Raw genomic sequence first — 16565 nt, 5'->3', positions numbered from 1 at the left:
ACAATTCATTTAATTTTATACGTAATAATGTTTAGAACGTATACATTTCAAACTTTATTTTGTCTGCAAAGTTAGTCAGTTAGGTTTAGACTCAGAAGCGACGATGATTGATTGATATATTCATTAAACCTGCCTTTATGAGACATACTTTTCAACAAATCCCATTAGAAGATCAATATTTAAAAGTTATTAAATCTGAATTGACACAATCTTAATTACATTTTTATTTGTTTTAACCCCTAGCTTGAATATAATTGATACCGTTTGATATTTATGTTTACTAAATTTGATACCTACAGATTTTGAAAACCATACGATCATCTTATTTTTACAAGAGAATACATAATACCAAAATTAGACGAATTACCAATACGTATAATCTTCGCCTTCCTTCATCGGCATGAATAGAAGATTGACAATCCTTTTACAAAAATTATTTCATTTGTAACACTCGAATCATTTCGTCTCATACGAGAATTTAATCCGGCGCCTTTATTTTTAGCAGTAAATACATATTTCACGTATATTTTATGAAGATTGCATTCTAAGATTTAAAAAAAACGCTGCAATTGGCACCGACACTCGATATTACCTGTCGTTCCAGCCAACCTCATTTCCTCAATCTCATTTTCTTTTTCCATCTATTTGCTCTTTTTATTATGGCTTTCATAAAAGTACAATGATATTCTGTTAGCCGGAGAAATATTTTATTGCCGCGATTACCTTGATTGGATTTTTTTCTTCTAGTAATAATTTGGGGTGTATTGTCAAATTATATGAGACTAGATTTCCGCCCGCGGCTTGTAGGATTTCCGGGATAAAACCTATCCTATGTGTTATTCTGAAGTATAAGCTATATTGTGGTAAAGTTTCATTCAAATCCATTCAGTAGTTTTTACGTGAAAGAGTAACAAACATCCATACAAACTTTCGCCTTTATAATATATTATATTAGATTGTATTACAAAATATCTAGGAACATAACACATATTAATAAAGAGAGGTAAGATAGCATTTAATAAAGATTTTTTTTAATGATCTGTATAAAAATAACTTTATCCTAAAATTTTTCTCAAAATCATATTATGATTGTGTGTAAGCCGCACAAGACGCTCTAGCCTTTAAAATATATTTTACAAGTTCTATAGACATAAAATGATATAATCTGACTCATTTTCTAATCCACCATATAATTGCATTTTATTAAACTTTACATCACTCACAAATTAGCTTCAGGCTATACTCAATCTGAGAATTGATTGAATCGTGTTCAAAAACTTAAATTATAAAAACGAAAGCATTACCTATAAAATTGAGGTAAAATGTTACGAGTATAAGAGCGATGTGTGAACTCAGAGTTCTTGAAAAAGGTTTAAGTACCCTCATGTAAAAAGTTTTCACGAACATTGAACCAGCGAAGCTTACTGAAGCGATGTCTCAGGAGGTTTGAAATTCTATATTAAAGACTGGGTTCTATTGATTTTAAGGAAAGATTTTTTATTTTTTTAATATTTCCTTCCTTTCTTCTATTGATTTGGTTACGTTGGAGTACGCTATTAGTGCATATAGTGTTTGTTTAAGGAGAAAGAAGAAGTAAACCGATAGAGATGTAAATTCGAACCGACCATGCTCCGCTTCGTCCTTACTTTGAATACAGGGCTGTATTTGTTATTAGGGCCCCGTTTTAAAAATGTTAAGGAAAATGTTGCCAATAGTATATTTTCTTAAGAAGTTTCTTTATTGTTAATGTGTATGAAATTTACTTGCACCAAGTTGTAATGTCATATTGTTAGTAATAATTATATCAATGACAATAAGATATGATAAATTAAAATAATACCTACAGATATCGCAAATAAGAAAATGTATCCACGCGAGTATTTTAAATTTATTTCAACTTTTCAAATCTGAATAGTACAAATATATGCTTAGACCATATGAGACATTCAAAATACAACCTTCCATACAATGTAATATTATAAAATATTATTTGTTATTGAATGGGGCCCCAATAGCACAAGTACAAATCTGATAAACAGATAAGAATCAGATCCGACTCACGGAAACGGAAATTGCTTCAGGACAACCGTAGTTTATTTTTAACGTTGGGAATTTAAAATGGACTCATTTTAAAATAAATTCTAGTAACGTGGTCTACGTAATACTTGTCTTGTTTATAAGATAACATAAAATTGAACGAATGAAGTCACGTCTTGGAAAAGTCCAGTAAACGTTTTGTTTTCAATTTAAAATAACGACATTAAATAAGTATTAATTTCTAGAATGGTCTAGATTTGAAAGTGGATTGATTAATGAATTGAATATTGTAATATGTATATTGTGAAAAATAAAGTAGGTAGTATAATAATTGAAACACCAACATCACTAAATTAAAACCTCAGATAAGTATTATTATTAACTAGCGGTCCGCCCCGGCTTCGCCCGTGGTACATGTTTACGTTTTCTCTACATAAGAACCATCCTCGTACTTCAAGGAATATAATAAAAAAAGAATTATCGACATCGGTTCAGCCGTTCTCGAGTTATGCGCTTACCAAAACATTTTGCGATTCATTTTTATTATCAGTTTTAAATAACATTTCTGTACATAAAAATTATGTGAATGGAAGCGAATGAAAAAAAGTATACTGTAACTTGAAGCCAAGTAAATTTTATGAATTACTAGATTTCCGCCCGCGGCTTCGCCCGCGTTTTCAAAGGAAAACCCGCATAGTTCCCGTTCCCGTGGGATTTCCGGGATAAAACCTATCCTATGTGTTAATCCACGTTACCCTCTATATGTGTGCTAAATTTCATTGTAATCGGTTCAGTAGTTTTTACGTGAAAGAGTAACAAACATCCATACATCCATACATCCATACATCCACACATCCATACATCCATACAAACTTTCGCCTTTATAATAGTATTAAGATTAAGATTAAGATAAGATTAAGATTTAAAGCCCCACTTATCTACTACAAACACAAATATCGTATACAAAATAAGCTAAATTAAAAACAGAAAAAATCCTGCATTATTGAATATACAATATCACAGTACAATATATTTTTACTTGATTCTTGTAAATAAAATGATACAAATTCCGTTCCGGAATATCGCCTTGAAGGGCTCTTGACAGGAATTAATATATTCAATTTGAGATCAACTCAGAGACTTAATTAAAACTGTATGTAAAAGACGTTTTACATTTGTTCAATTATCCGCTTGGAATCAGCTTTTGGTAATTTCTTGAGCGACGTTTATTTGAATCGTTTTATCCTTGCTTATTCAATAATTAATGTTTGACAAATCATAATGGATCATCAAAAGACTGGTGAAATAGTTGGTGTTTATTAAAATATAACTTGTGGATATGAATAGAAACTCTTTATTTGATATTTTAGAGTCAGCTAAATTATGCACGATATTGCACCAAAACTAAGAGACATTAAGAGGGCAAAGACAATCCTTTTTTATTAAAGACTAGCTGTGCTCCGCGGTTTCACTCGCATTGCTTCGCTCCTGTTGGTCTTAGCGTGATGATATTATAGCCTATAGCCTTCCTCTATAAATGGGTTATCTAACACCGAAAAAATGTTTCAAATCGGACCAGTAGTTCCTCAGATTAACGCGTTCAAACAAACAAACAAACTCTTCTGCTTTATAATATTAGTATAGATAGATTACTAAAATACAGATTATATTTACCGGTTACTACAGACTCTACTAATATCTCTCCAGAAAAAGATATTCTCGAATCTGACTAAAATTTTATTCCATGTTCCATATGTAAGTTTCTCACATAAACTTGTCAAAGCTATTAGCCGGGACAATGTTAATATTTATCCTGAGTCACTCGAGACGGCAGTAGTTGCTTTATGAAGTAATCTTCGCGGTTGTAATAACTTTGAGGTGATATGAGACGGTCTAGACCAGCTGAAGCTTGTCTTAATTCTTGCCATGTCAACGCTATTCTTCACTTCCCTTGCTCATATATTTTGCAGAAACTTTTCCTTATTCTTTTTCATTTTACTTGTATAACGTTGTTTTTAACTTCGAGAATTTACGGAGTTATATTATCCTGAGTAATAGGTACCTTCAAATAGATTCAACTCCATAAGATTTGTTGTAATTGCATAGCAATTATGTAGAGTATCCCTTGTCCATTATCTACCAAACACAACAATGACTGACATGAAATAAAAAAAATTGGTTGTCTGTAAAGTCGGTTTACTGACTATAGTTGAACGTGACATCGTCCGATTGTGCTTCTTTGTCGCTCGTTCCGCGCTCTCGCTTGCACTTCAAGCCTTACATGGAACGCCTCAGAGCGAGGTAACGCCGCATGAGTCATGTTTTTTCGTGCGTGCAGCCGGCTCTATCGAATTATAAGACGTTGTCTCGTCAAAATCTGCAATTTGAACAAAGGTGTATTTGTGTTATGTTGTACATAATGTTCTAAAAAAAAACCGGCCAAGTGCGAGTCGGACTCACGCACCGTGGGTTCCGTGGTAGTAAGTTTAAAATTATTAAAAAAAATATATTATGTGATGTAACTAAAAATTTATAGTTTTCGTAATTTTTCCTTTATCTATGCTATAAGACGTTGCTTCGTACCAAATTTCAAGATACTGAGTTCAAGGGAAGCACCCTGTAGGTTTTGATTCCCTTGCAAGTGTCGAAAATTTGCGGCATAAACGGCTGTATCTTTTGATTGCGTTGGCTTAGAAGTTTGATTTTTTCACAGCTTCGGGGGACAGTAGACCTGAGTAATTGATATAAATTTCAGCTTCATACCTCCACGCGTTCCTGAGAAAAAGGGTCTTGACAGACGGACGGACGGACGGACGGACAGACGGACAACAAAGTGATCCTATAAGGGTTCCGTTTTTTCCTTTTGAGGTACGGAACCCTAAAAAGGACACATGCTTATACAACACATACCTACATGGGAATTCTACTTTCACTTCAAGTCAAATTGTCATATTATTATCTAAAGACTTTCTAAAGAAAGCTTCCAAGTATAGTAAAATATAATAACAACGTATACGTGAAATTACATTTGCTGCGATTAACTCCTGCATTGAGGTTTGTCGCGGCTCAACGTGTCTGTTTCGGATTTGCCTTAATTAATTTGGTCATAAATTAAATACGTGCTTGCTTCCTTTACCTTTAGCGGTAAAACGTATTAAGCTTATTAAATTTTCCTTGTAAATTTGGCTTTGCATATACTAAAATTATTTTAAATGGTGAATTCAACTCACACCTATTCATTTATGAACATTCAAGAAGATCACTTCTCTTTCACAAGACAAAAATATACAGATAAACAATGTTCTTAGAGTTAAAAACGATGAATAAAAGTTTTTCTAATGAGCTAAACAGTATATAACATTAATATGGTAAGTAATACCAAAAACTCTTGATTAATACAAGTTTGATGAAAGTTGAAAGTTGACTAAATTTTGTAAGACTCAATCCTGAAATGTAAGTTGATGTAAGCCGTAAGGAAGTGAAGTTTTAATTATAAGGTAAGTTGGAAACACGTGAACGTCATGTTCAGACTTAAGATAAAAGTCAAAGTAAGTACTACTGGAGTTCTGAATATGTTGCGAATTGTTTGTTTTCTAGAGGTTTCTAGGAAACTGTAAGGCCCTTCGCTCATGGAGCTACTCAAAAAGAACTAGTCACAAACTCAAATTACTACACTGAGAAAACGTAACGGCTATAAATAATCAAGTTGCAGCTATTTACAACCGAGTAACTTGCTTCGGAGGGAGCCTGCAAAGTTTGTTGCTAAAATTATACAAGTCAACTTTGTTAACGTATGTTGGTAATATAAGCCCACTAAGGTGGTCAAAAAATACGTATTAAGGGTTTGTTGCTTTTAACCTATTCACTCAGTAAACTTAACAAACCTATTTACTATAGTCAATCGTGTTACTCTGTTAACAATACCCAACGTGCTCTGTTGTTTTTAGCAAAGTAATTCAGTGATTTCAAATATGTTGTTTTGTAAAACTAGCTAAGTAACACAGTAATGTTAATCATATTTATTGGGTAGGGACAGCCAATCTACTTTGTTACTTCTACTCAATTAAAAATTTGTATACGTAGCCAAGTTACTGGGTACTGTCAATCGTGTTCATTGGGTAACTATAACTAAATATACTCTGTTCTTTCTAGTCAATTAAGATTGGTATATTTAGCCAAGTTACTTTGAATTCTTAGGCGGGTTTATTAGGTAACCATAGCTAAAATACTTTGTTGCAAGTAATAATTCAAACGACACATATTAAGCTATAATATATTTTCAGTATAAGCTGACCTGTGAATGTTCGTAAAACCTATACAAGGTGTAAGGGGATATACACATCCGAACAGGGCGTGATGTACTGTTCAGTTTCATCAGTACATCACGCCCTTCTTAGATGTGTACCCCCTTTCTGTTACACCCTGTATACAATGTGAGGTCAGCTCATACTGAAAATATTTATCTAGTTCGATATGTTGTCATTTGTACCATTATTAATGCAGTGGGAAAAATTTTGGCATGTCGGAAAAAAAGCCAATGAAACTTTCATGTAGGAAAACAACACTAATTTTGCCGACACACCAAAAACTTCGAAGAAACTGAAAGGAAACGAACAGGGCGTGATGTACTGTTCAGTTTCATCAGTACATCACGCCCTTCTTAGATGTGTACCCCCTTTCTGTTACACCCTGTATACAATGTGAGGTCAGCTCATACTGAAAATATTTATCTAGTTCGATATGTTGTCATTTGTACCATTATTAATGCAGTGGGAAAAATTTTGGCATGTCGGAAAAAAAGCCAATGAAACTTTCATGTAGGAAAACAACACTAATTTTGCCGACACACCAAAAACTTCGAAGAAACTGAAAGAAAATTATGCAAATTAATGAAATTAGCTTTATTCAGTACATGATACAATCATTTCAAGTAACATAATATCTACTACTTACACTTAAATACTACTACTTTTAAAAATAGTACACAATTCACAATGTCAAGAAACGATACTGGAGTTCTGTGTTTTAATTTTCACAATAACAGGGTGAAATATAAATCATGAGCAAACTTTTAAGGAATGACTCAGATTAACCTGAACAACTTTAATTAGGTATAGGACCAAATCCAACATCGTAAAAGAAATATCAGCTGTTTCATAATATACAAAAGTGGAATTATCTACTCTGCCAAAATCTACGGAACAGCTGATTTTATTTCGCGATGTTGGTGTTTGTTCTCTAATGAAAGTGGTTTAGGTTTGTTTACATAAAAACAAACAACCATTATGGTAATGTAATCAAGTTAATACACCTTAATTATTGTACTTATAAATGTATTTGATAAGTTAAAAGTTTAGACAAAAACCATAGAATAAGCTAGGAGAATAAGTAATCTTTTTGATCTAATATGTAATTTTATTACAACCCAACAAGTAAATCCGTCATTTTTTTAAACATTTGAATTTATTCTCATTGAAACATTATTCACATTCGTCTTCATAAATGCTAAAACTTAAACATTTTTTGCACCAAAAAAAATTTAAGTACAATAAGCTCTTTACATATTGTTCGTTTTCTATTATAAAATATTCTGGTTGAACCTCGTTACAAATTTGATGTGTAGATATGCAGATATCATATCGGAACTATATCGTACCTACCTTATGTAATTTACATATTAAAGTAATAGGTATATGACAATATGATGCTTGATCAGAAGTAACTTACTAATTCAAATTTATTTTTGGTTTGACTGTGGGGAAGCTTTCAGTGATTTCGGTATATTGTCCTTTGCTTTTCATATCTTTTTCTAGCTGTAAACAAATAAAAAAAAAACGTAAGTAAGTATACAAAAGTAATTAAACTAAAGCAGACAAAAAATTCTAAAAAACTTAACTCACCAGAAGATATCCTTTGGGTTTTTTAAGAGCAGCATATTCATTGTATTGAGGTATTGGAGCTATGGTTAACTCTTTTGCAGCAATTAGCCTCGTCTCTGTAGTTTCTTGCCACTTTAGTTCTACGGCTGTCCATGGCTCAGAGGAGTTTTTGAGCCATAATAGTTTGTCTTCTGCATCTTGCAGCTTCTATAATAGTTTGATTAAAATTCAAAATGATGATGAAAAATTATTGTTTTTAATGTAAATTTGAATCTGCCTTGTAGGTGCTGAGGCGGCGCTTCAACAGACACGTTCGTCACTCGACTATGATTTGATAGAAATGGCCGACTTTGCAGGCTACGCAGCCAATTCCTTGTTTAATTTTTATCAAGTTACTCGGTCAAAAATAGTATTCGCTCCATTGTTAATTGCCGAGCTGTGCTTATGTACCAATAGATAAGTTACTTGTTTGTTTTTAAGTAAGAAACACGGTTATATGCTTCATAGCAAGTGATTTAATTTTAGCCAAATAATATTATGTCTAAAAATAAATAACTTACTTATCATTAAATAATAACGTAAGCTTGTCTATTTTGAACCTAATTCGGTAAAGGTAATATTGACCGAGTCGTTAATTTTGAAATAAATAAGTACTTTTTTAATAATAGCTAAGAATATTTAGCAATACTTGCTTGTATAATACTAGCAAAGCTTTAATGCACATTTTAAATATGTCTTGATTGAATGCAGCAGAATAATTTTTAACCGAGCTAAATTGGTACTTTGCTAAAGCAAAATTTTCTCAGTGTAACGAGTTGCCTGAGCGTCACAGCCCATACATGTTCTATGGAGATTCGCACACGACGCGACTAGTTACTAACTGGTGAGTAATGCGTTAGCAACAAATCACGCGCGACGCGTCGTGTCGGTCTCCACGCTACTGGTTTCCCGAGTTTCTTTGTTTTTTATGATAAAAATGAACGAGCAAATAACAGAAGTGACTGAAACCTTATAACTTGAGTAGCGTTGTATGCGAGATACAATTTGTAACAGGTTTGTAATCGTAATTACTGATTAGTTCAGTCATTTTTGAGTAGCTCCATGAGCGAAGGGCCTAAAGGTTAAAGGAACCCATCGCTATCGGAAATCAGATCCTTACCTTTCAAACTGAATGACAAGGGAAGTTTATAGTTGATGTTGTAGCCCTAAAAATCATATACAAATACTTAAAAACTTTAAATATCTACGATAAAACTCTCTTTTAACTGACGAATAATAATATTATAGAATACATAAAAAATGGATTAGGCTAACGTCTTGAAAAATTACTTCATTCTTTCGTATATATCATTATCAGTACATATTATCATTCAATAATTACTATAACAATCGTTTTTATAGTCCCTCATTAGATATTCTGGTAATACCTATGTACGTTAAAACCTAAACAAATAATAGGCGAAAGAACAACAGACCAATAAAATGGCAAATATTTTCGATAAACAAGGACTTTACGATAAATACAACACACCTACTTACGTCCTACGGAAAATAAATAAACAACAATATTATTTATTCTACTGAAGAATGCTGTACACCAATTCTTTAAATAAGTAAATCCTTGTTAAGTTATTAAAAAAATATTCATGATGAAAAATAATAAAAACTTTGTACCTATTATACGGCGTATTCAAATATTAAATACTCATAATATTTTATCAGTAATCAATACATGATTGAGAGAGAAAGTACCTTTCATAAATATTTATATGCGTAGAGTCCTTTTTGGTATTATATCTATGTTGTTAAAACATCAAAGAAATTAAATGTAATATTGAATTCACATAAATGTGTCATAATAAATTTCATACAAAAGATTTCGTTTTCCGGATAATTTAATTAATCCATGCGTATTGGGTTATTTGAAATCGGGACTTTATTATCCTTTGCTTGTTTAGGGACTGTAATATGTGTCTTATCTCTCAATTTATGGCAACCCTAAACCATTAGGGCCTTGTCTCATCCCTTCTTATTCTGCTAAGTGTACACCATTTATCGTTTATGTCTTTACTTAAATTGTTTTCCTCGGTTTAATGTGTGGTGTTCCTTAATTATACTGATGGTCAAGGTGAATTTCTTAGTGGAATACATAAATCTTTAAAGATTTAGTTCTTGGAATAGTTGCTCAGGATAGTTTCTTCATTGAGAATATAAACCTTGACCCAAGATTTAAGATACAATTCAGAGAAAGCGTGGGGAGTGGATTGTGGGTAAAAGTTTTTGCGGCAATTTGGAAGTTGTTACCATGACAAACAGAAAATCGACAGACATAATGTCGTTTGTTTATATTACAGAATTCGAAGTAAAGTGCTCTATGTTTTTTTAGGTTACAATGTAGCTTTTAGTGAAACAGTCAAGTACCTGTTGATATTTTTTTAGACATTTTCACTGTCTTTCATAAATTTGATAATTGCGCGGTAACAAAGCACCGAAAATTCATTTCAGTCGTACAAATTTTCGCTCAAACCAAAAGATGGTATAATTAAAGTATCAGAATTGCTCCTAATAATTTCCCGCAAATACTGTTGAAAATCTTAGCTCATTGTAATAACAAGAAAGGGGGAGACGCCTGGAATGTTCTAGATCTGAGCTGAACAAAGGCTCGTTAAAGAAAAGTAGACTTTGACGGCGCAATGAATAAATAATAGTGCGTTGAATAAGCGGCAAATTGTTTGCGCTGTTGCAATTGTCGACTGTTAGCATTTAATTGTAAGGAGCAAACCTGGGATGTATCTGCTTTGATATTACTTTGCGTTATTGCTTTTGTTGTTGGGAACATAACAATGCTTGTAAGAAAGATAAATTGTTTTATTAAAATTGTAAAGCTTAAGTATACAATTTTAATAAAACAATTTACAAGTACACAAGTTAAGGTTACCAATGATGAGATATTTTTTTACTTTTTAATTTACTTCAGAAACTTGAGACATTTGAAGTACCTAGGTACTGTTTAATTTTTATTAACTCACTCAGTCGACCAACATTTTAAAGTATGTAGTAATTAATTTATAACATGAATATCCACTGATCGTAAGAAAAAATAATTTGGAAAATCCAAAAGTGCACGCCTCATAATTTTTTTTTAATAAATATTTATTAATTATTATTTTTGTTTATTTAATAACAATTAAACCACATCGAATCAGACCCTGAAAAATGAAAGGGTTCTATTCCTGAGCATACTCAAGCGTAAGAGAAAAAAAAAGACTCGATTAGTAAAGTATTTCGGTCGCTATCGTGTTAACAAGAAAAAGGATCCGCACATACAGACACACGGACGTCCAAGACAGAACTTTTTTAAACTGTTTTTTAACTAGTTTAAATAACAAAAATGACATCAAAAATATCATGAACGTTAAAAATAGTGTTTTTTCTTAATATGTGTGTGTATGTATTATCTTACAAGTGCAATGTATGATACATAAAGACATTTTAAGTTTGAAAAGTCAGATGTTTTGCGCGAAGTGACAGTAGTACCCACCTCAACGCTTCGCTTATGAGGCGTGCAATATAGAAAGTAAGTCCATTATATTGTCATGATGACCTATTTGCCTTAAAAATATCGCTCAGTTACAATGCCTCAAAAATACACTACAAAAGTACATTTCACTCCTATTCACCTCCCATTAGAAAATATGAATTATTAACAACGGATTTAGAGCACCTATTCCCCATGGAATTTCCTCTAATTCTTCCGAAGAGCAATCGCCGTAAATACGTAACGAGCTAACGTGTACGTGAGCTTTTAGATGCTCCCTTACTTATTACAACCCTTAGTTCTTATTGAAGCGGTTACTGTAAATGCGCATCTTGTTTCAGTATAAACTCATCACTTTGAAAAGATTATTATTATATTCTATATAATAATATTATAAAGCTGAAGAGTTTGTTTGTTTGAACGCGCTAATCACAGGAACTACTTGCCAGATTTGAAAAATTATTTCGGTGTTAGATAGCCCATTAATTGAGGAAGGATATATGCAATGTATATCATCACGCTAAGACCAACAAGAGCGGAGCAATGCGGGTGAAACCGCGGGGCACAGCTAGTGTATTATAATTCGATTTTAACCCTAGGCTTATTGTTGTTACCTATCAAATAGAATTACCTACACAATAAGTTATTTTGATATACTATTAGCAGGAGGCTTAAAGAAAATCTCCTAGTAAAAAATAAGCTTGAATTTAGGGGTTTGTAAAACGTTCATTATTTTTCTCTATCTATTAATTATTATAGCAAAATATATTTGAATATAATACATATAACAAATTGTATCGTTTTAAATGCACTAATAAAGGTAGTTCTAGCGTAGTCAAAAAACAAAATCAATCATAGAGAGGATGTTCTGAAAATAGAGTTTTTGTTCAATATGTTATATCGACGCGATGTGAAATATTATGGGTTGTTTATTACACTATTTGAGGTAAAAATGTTATACATTTTGTCTTATTTATCAGCTTCATATATAAACACTTTAACACACTTACGGAGATGAGGAAAAAAGACGCAAAGTAAATCGTATAAACTCATTCTGAGTGGGCTTTAAATATTTAAATATATTGAGTGGTTTTTGTAAATTTGAAAAGGTTCTGGTATCAACATAACATCTAAGATAAATATATCAGTTAAAAAGCATTAAATACTGAAGTAACCAATTGTTATAAACATAAACAATTAAATTCTTCATGCTGACGTTATTTTCAATACTGATACAATATTGATATAACATGACCACGATTATGATGATTTAGCTCATAAAAATAAAAATGGGAAAAATCGTAAAATCGTTTAATAAATAAATATACCAGCATTCATAACACCTGTATCCTTCCTGTATCACATAAATCACACTTTCAGTACACGGCAAGTAAACCGGGTTTTAACGGAATTAATCCATAAATTCGAACCACTTCTAATTTATGGTGAGCCGATACACAAACTGTGGAACTGAAGTAGGGTAATGTTCAAACTATTCGTTTAACCACAGATTGCTTTGCCATAAGTTAGTATGAGTTGCTCTTATGTGCTTTTAACCTATGTATTCAATCACCTGAACTATATTTTGCTAAATTCCCGATACTATAACATATAGCTAGACGATTTATTACTCTTCATAAGATTAAATAATGGATTCAAAGCGTGGAAAGGGTTTTATTGCTTTTGGATAATAAATCTAAATGTCTTACTTTATAGAGTGCATAGAGTAGATACATCATATTATTCTGTTTTTAAAGGAAGATCTTTAAACTATACTTTTTGTAATAATTCTTTGTAAGGGATCACCTACCTGACAAGGGGCAGGATAAGCCTAAGGTTAAGGTACTTCACATACCTATGTAATTGTCCGTAAAAATATTGATCAGATCCCCATACACATCACTTTATTTATTACTTTACTATTTTAAAACTTCATCCTATTTATTGTGTGTTCGCAGATATCTTCGTCTATGAATCAATTTCGATAACTCTTTTTATTTTCGCAGTATCAAGCATGTCGGACGTGTGGGTGGACCTCCGAGCTCCACGGTTCGTGGTACACGGCCACAGTGCAGTACTGCGCTGCGAGCATAATGTAGATCCAGGAACTATTTACAAGGTAAAGTTGTGCTATAATTAACTGGGTAATTTAAAGATGTGTAGCTCCTTAGCGTTGCAGTAGGTATTATGTTTACGTAATTCAACGCGTGATAATAATTAGACTGGAATATGTTCTTGCTGAAGGATTTTTCTTTGTTATTTTTAGTTACAATATAATTATGTGGTTTTCTCAGCTTTCGTTTCACCGTTAGAACAGTCGCTGTGTTATTGATTTACTAAACAACGTACGAGTAAAATACATAAATTGTGTGGTTGTTATAACTAACAATAATTATTGTAGTCTGTCTGTGATAGTCTAATAATTGTAGGTAGTAATAGTTCAATCAGTTTTTATTTGACACACACCGAACAAAATCGATAAGTACAATTTTAAATTTCAATGCATAAACATGTAAATCTATTAATATCAACTATTATCTCATATTCATAATCACACTATTACATGCATTCAGCTTTGATATTAATGAACTATTGTACTATCTATTCGTCTACAATAAGCCAATTTGATTTTCACTTTGAAACGCCTAAAATTACTCAGTGTTCGATGTTACGTACAATGAATATGTAGCTTCCATTTTAGTTTGCGTTTTAACATTTGCTTAATGTTACGAATGTTTCATACTATATTGTTTGCATTCCTCCTGCAATCTACTTAATTCACTACTACATCACTATGTTTATTCGGTAAATTCATTTACATTAAAATAATATTCATTATACTGTGAGTATAATTTAGAACAATCATGCTTTATTTGTTTATTTAAATATTACGATTCAGTCAAATTATTTATTCGTGAACTTTTGTATAATTCAAAGAGAAAAACTAAATTGTCTTTTATGTAGATATTGATATAATTTTATGATACCTTAATATTATATTTAAATGAAGGTATACAATGCAAGAGCAATTGAAACAATAGTTACACTGTTATATTGTACCGTGAATTAATAAGTACACAATTTAACTGCATTTTCATAATCAAAGAAAGCTAAGAATCCATTATAAAAGGTTTTAACTGGTTTTGTTTAAGCTTTAGAGATAAATTATTACAAATGTACTGCTATTTCTGAAATGCACTGCTTTAATTTATTAAGATAAATGCTGGCGTTTTATATACAGACATTAAGCTGACTATAGTTTATGTTTCTGTGAAAAATATCTAAAATGTTATATGAAAGTTACAAATTTTCAGTAAAAATAATTCCTTTGTCTACATCTACATCTACATCTACACTAATATTATAAAGAGGAAAACTTTGTTTGTTTGTTTGATTGTAATGAATAGGCTCATAAACTACTGGACCGATTTTAAAAATTCTTTCACCATTCGAAAGCTACATTATCCACGAGTAACATAGGCTAGGTTTTATCCCGGAAATCCCACGGGAACGGGAACTATGCGGGTTTTTCTTTGAAAACGCGGGCGAAGCCGCAGGCGGAAAGCTAGTCTATAATATTTTATTATGCAGACTTACAAGGACGTCTAGATTATTTTTAGGGGGTGCAAAAGACACTATTTAAATGGAGTAAAAAATATACCTACTAGATGGCATATATACGTTCAGAACTTTGTTGTATTGAATTGAATGTCATGAAAGGCTAAGTACTAGGTTATTCACGTTTCTATAAAATCGAATAGGTAGAATATAGAGAGTCAATCTCAAATCTATTTTCAACTTAGCTTCTAGAAATGCTTTTTGAATCGATGTATTAGGTTAGGATGCACATAGGAAGCACAATATGTTACGATAGGTTTTAAAAATAAATTATTAAAAATTGCGAATAGTTATAAAAGATAACTACATTAAGATTCATATAATTTATCAGCCTCTATTCCTTCGTTTCATCGTAAGAGGCATAGTCTTCGTTATCACAGTACTGATTATAATTTTGTGGTCACATGAAGATGACAATGGTCTATAATAGGGTTAAAAATAATTTTAGTCCAAAATAGCAATCACATTGTGTAAGAAATTCTATTACAAATATGATATTATTTTCAAGCCGTGAAAATATAGAAGCGATTGAATAATAAAATACAAGGAACTGAATGTTATATGTAGCTATATTTCTTAGTTTATCTTTTTCATACACTTACTAAAATCCCCATGCATCTATCCTAGTTAAGCTGGCACAGCCACAGATAATAAATAGTCATTTTATGGAAAATTACGAGTACCATGGCTCAAATAAATAGGTTTTTTTTTGCTTTAATACCATTGCATGTTATTATTTCCTTCATAGAAAAGAGTGTGTATATTGTTTAAGATTATCAAGTTAATAATATGTATTATTAATATGCAACTGTTTAAAGTATTAAAATATTCAATATCCAAAATTTACTATCCTTTTTTACACGCTTTATATTAGCTTCACCTGTATGTTTGTTTGTAACCGACTTCTTTGGGCGCGATTTTGACACACTTTAAACGGCCAGATTTCGTTCAAACTTTGTAGATTTATTGAGGACCGATGACAATACACTTGATAAAATTTTCTATTTTTTAGTTCGGTTTTCTATAAAAAGCGTGTTTTTTAGTTTTTTTTTAAACTAAGTATTATTATTTATTATATAAGAAGTAATACTACTCATATTAAAAAAAAGTTCTAATTTGCTTTAAAAACACTCAATATTTCATATAAGATTTGAACAAATTTTACAAAATATAAAAGAGTTGTTGTTCAAATGTTTATTTTTCATTATGACTTTTATTCTTGTTTACAAGGCGGGATACTCTGTTACACTATCGAACATGTTTAACTGATAATTATATTCAAAAGCAACGTTAAAAATTAATTTTTCATTTGCGTAGGTTTTTTACAAAATGTGAAAAACATGTCAAATTCAATATTGTTAATTATATTACTTTGCCTTTGAATATGGAGGGTAAATAATAAGATAAAAATATATAATATTCTATACTAAAAAGAGCGTGTGAGCCGAGCATGTGTCGGAAGTGAAATTTCTTTGGCAAGATTCAAAGTGACG

General features: G+C 31.5%; 2 protein-coding genes across 2 annotated transcripts in view; one reads left to right on the top strand and one right to left on the bottom strand.

The window, feature by feature from the left end:
• The window catches only part of LOC149908818 (uncharacterized), a 52882-nt gene that overhangs the window by 14332 nt on the left and 21985 nt on the right, over positions 1-16565 (top strand). The window contains exon 2 of the mRNA XM_090101576.1: positions 13461-13573. Within this exon, the coding sequence (XP_089957702.1) occupies positions 13461-13573 (113 nt within the window). The remainder of the gene's footprint in view (positions 1-13460; positions 13574-16565) is intronic.
• Positions 6986-10755, bottom strand: LOC149908819 (uncharacterized). Its single transcript, XM_090101482.1, has 3 exons — positions 10699-10755; positions 7938-8123; positions 6986-7850 (listed from the first exon to the last, which is right to left on the bottom strand). The coding sequence occupies exons 1-3, from the start codon at positions 10753-10755 to the stop codon at positions 7764-7766; spliced, it is 330 nt and encodes a 109-aa protein (XP_089957608.1). The 3' UTR covers positions 6986-7763.

Source organism: Colias eurytheme, chromosome 4, assembly GCF_061535395.1.
Source record: "Colias eurytheme isolate Ceu_HAF_F1 chromosome 4, ilColEury1 Martin Lab GWU primary, whole genome shotgun sequence".
Taxonomy (NCBI): Eukaryota; Metazoa; Arthropoda; class Insecta; order Lepidoptera; family Pieridae; genus Colias; species Colias eurytheme.
This window is presented reverse-complemented; position numbering and strand designations above follow the sequence as displayed.

Excerpts from the sequence above, each read along its gene's own strand:
- LOC149908819 (XM_090101482.1), bottom strand. The coding sequence starts at position 10,755 with ATGTTCCCAACAACAAAAGCAATAACGCAAAGTAATATCAAAGCAGAT. Across the intron at positions 8,124-10,698 it reads TCAAAGCAGATACATCCCAG|AAGCTGCAAGATGCAGAAGA; the intron begins GTTTGCTCCTTA and ends AAACTATTATAG. Across the intron at positions 7,851-7,937 it reads AACCCAAAGGATATCTTCTG|CTAGAAAAAGATATGAAAAG; the intron begins GTGAGTTAAGTT and ends ATTTGTTTACAG.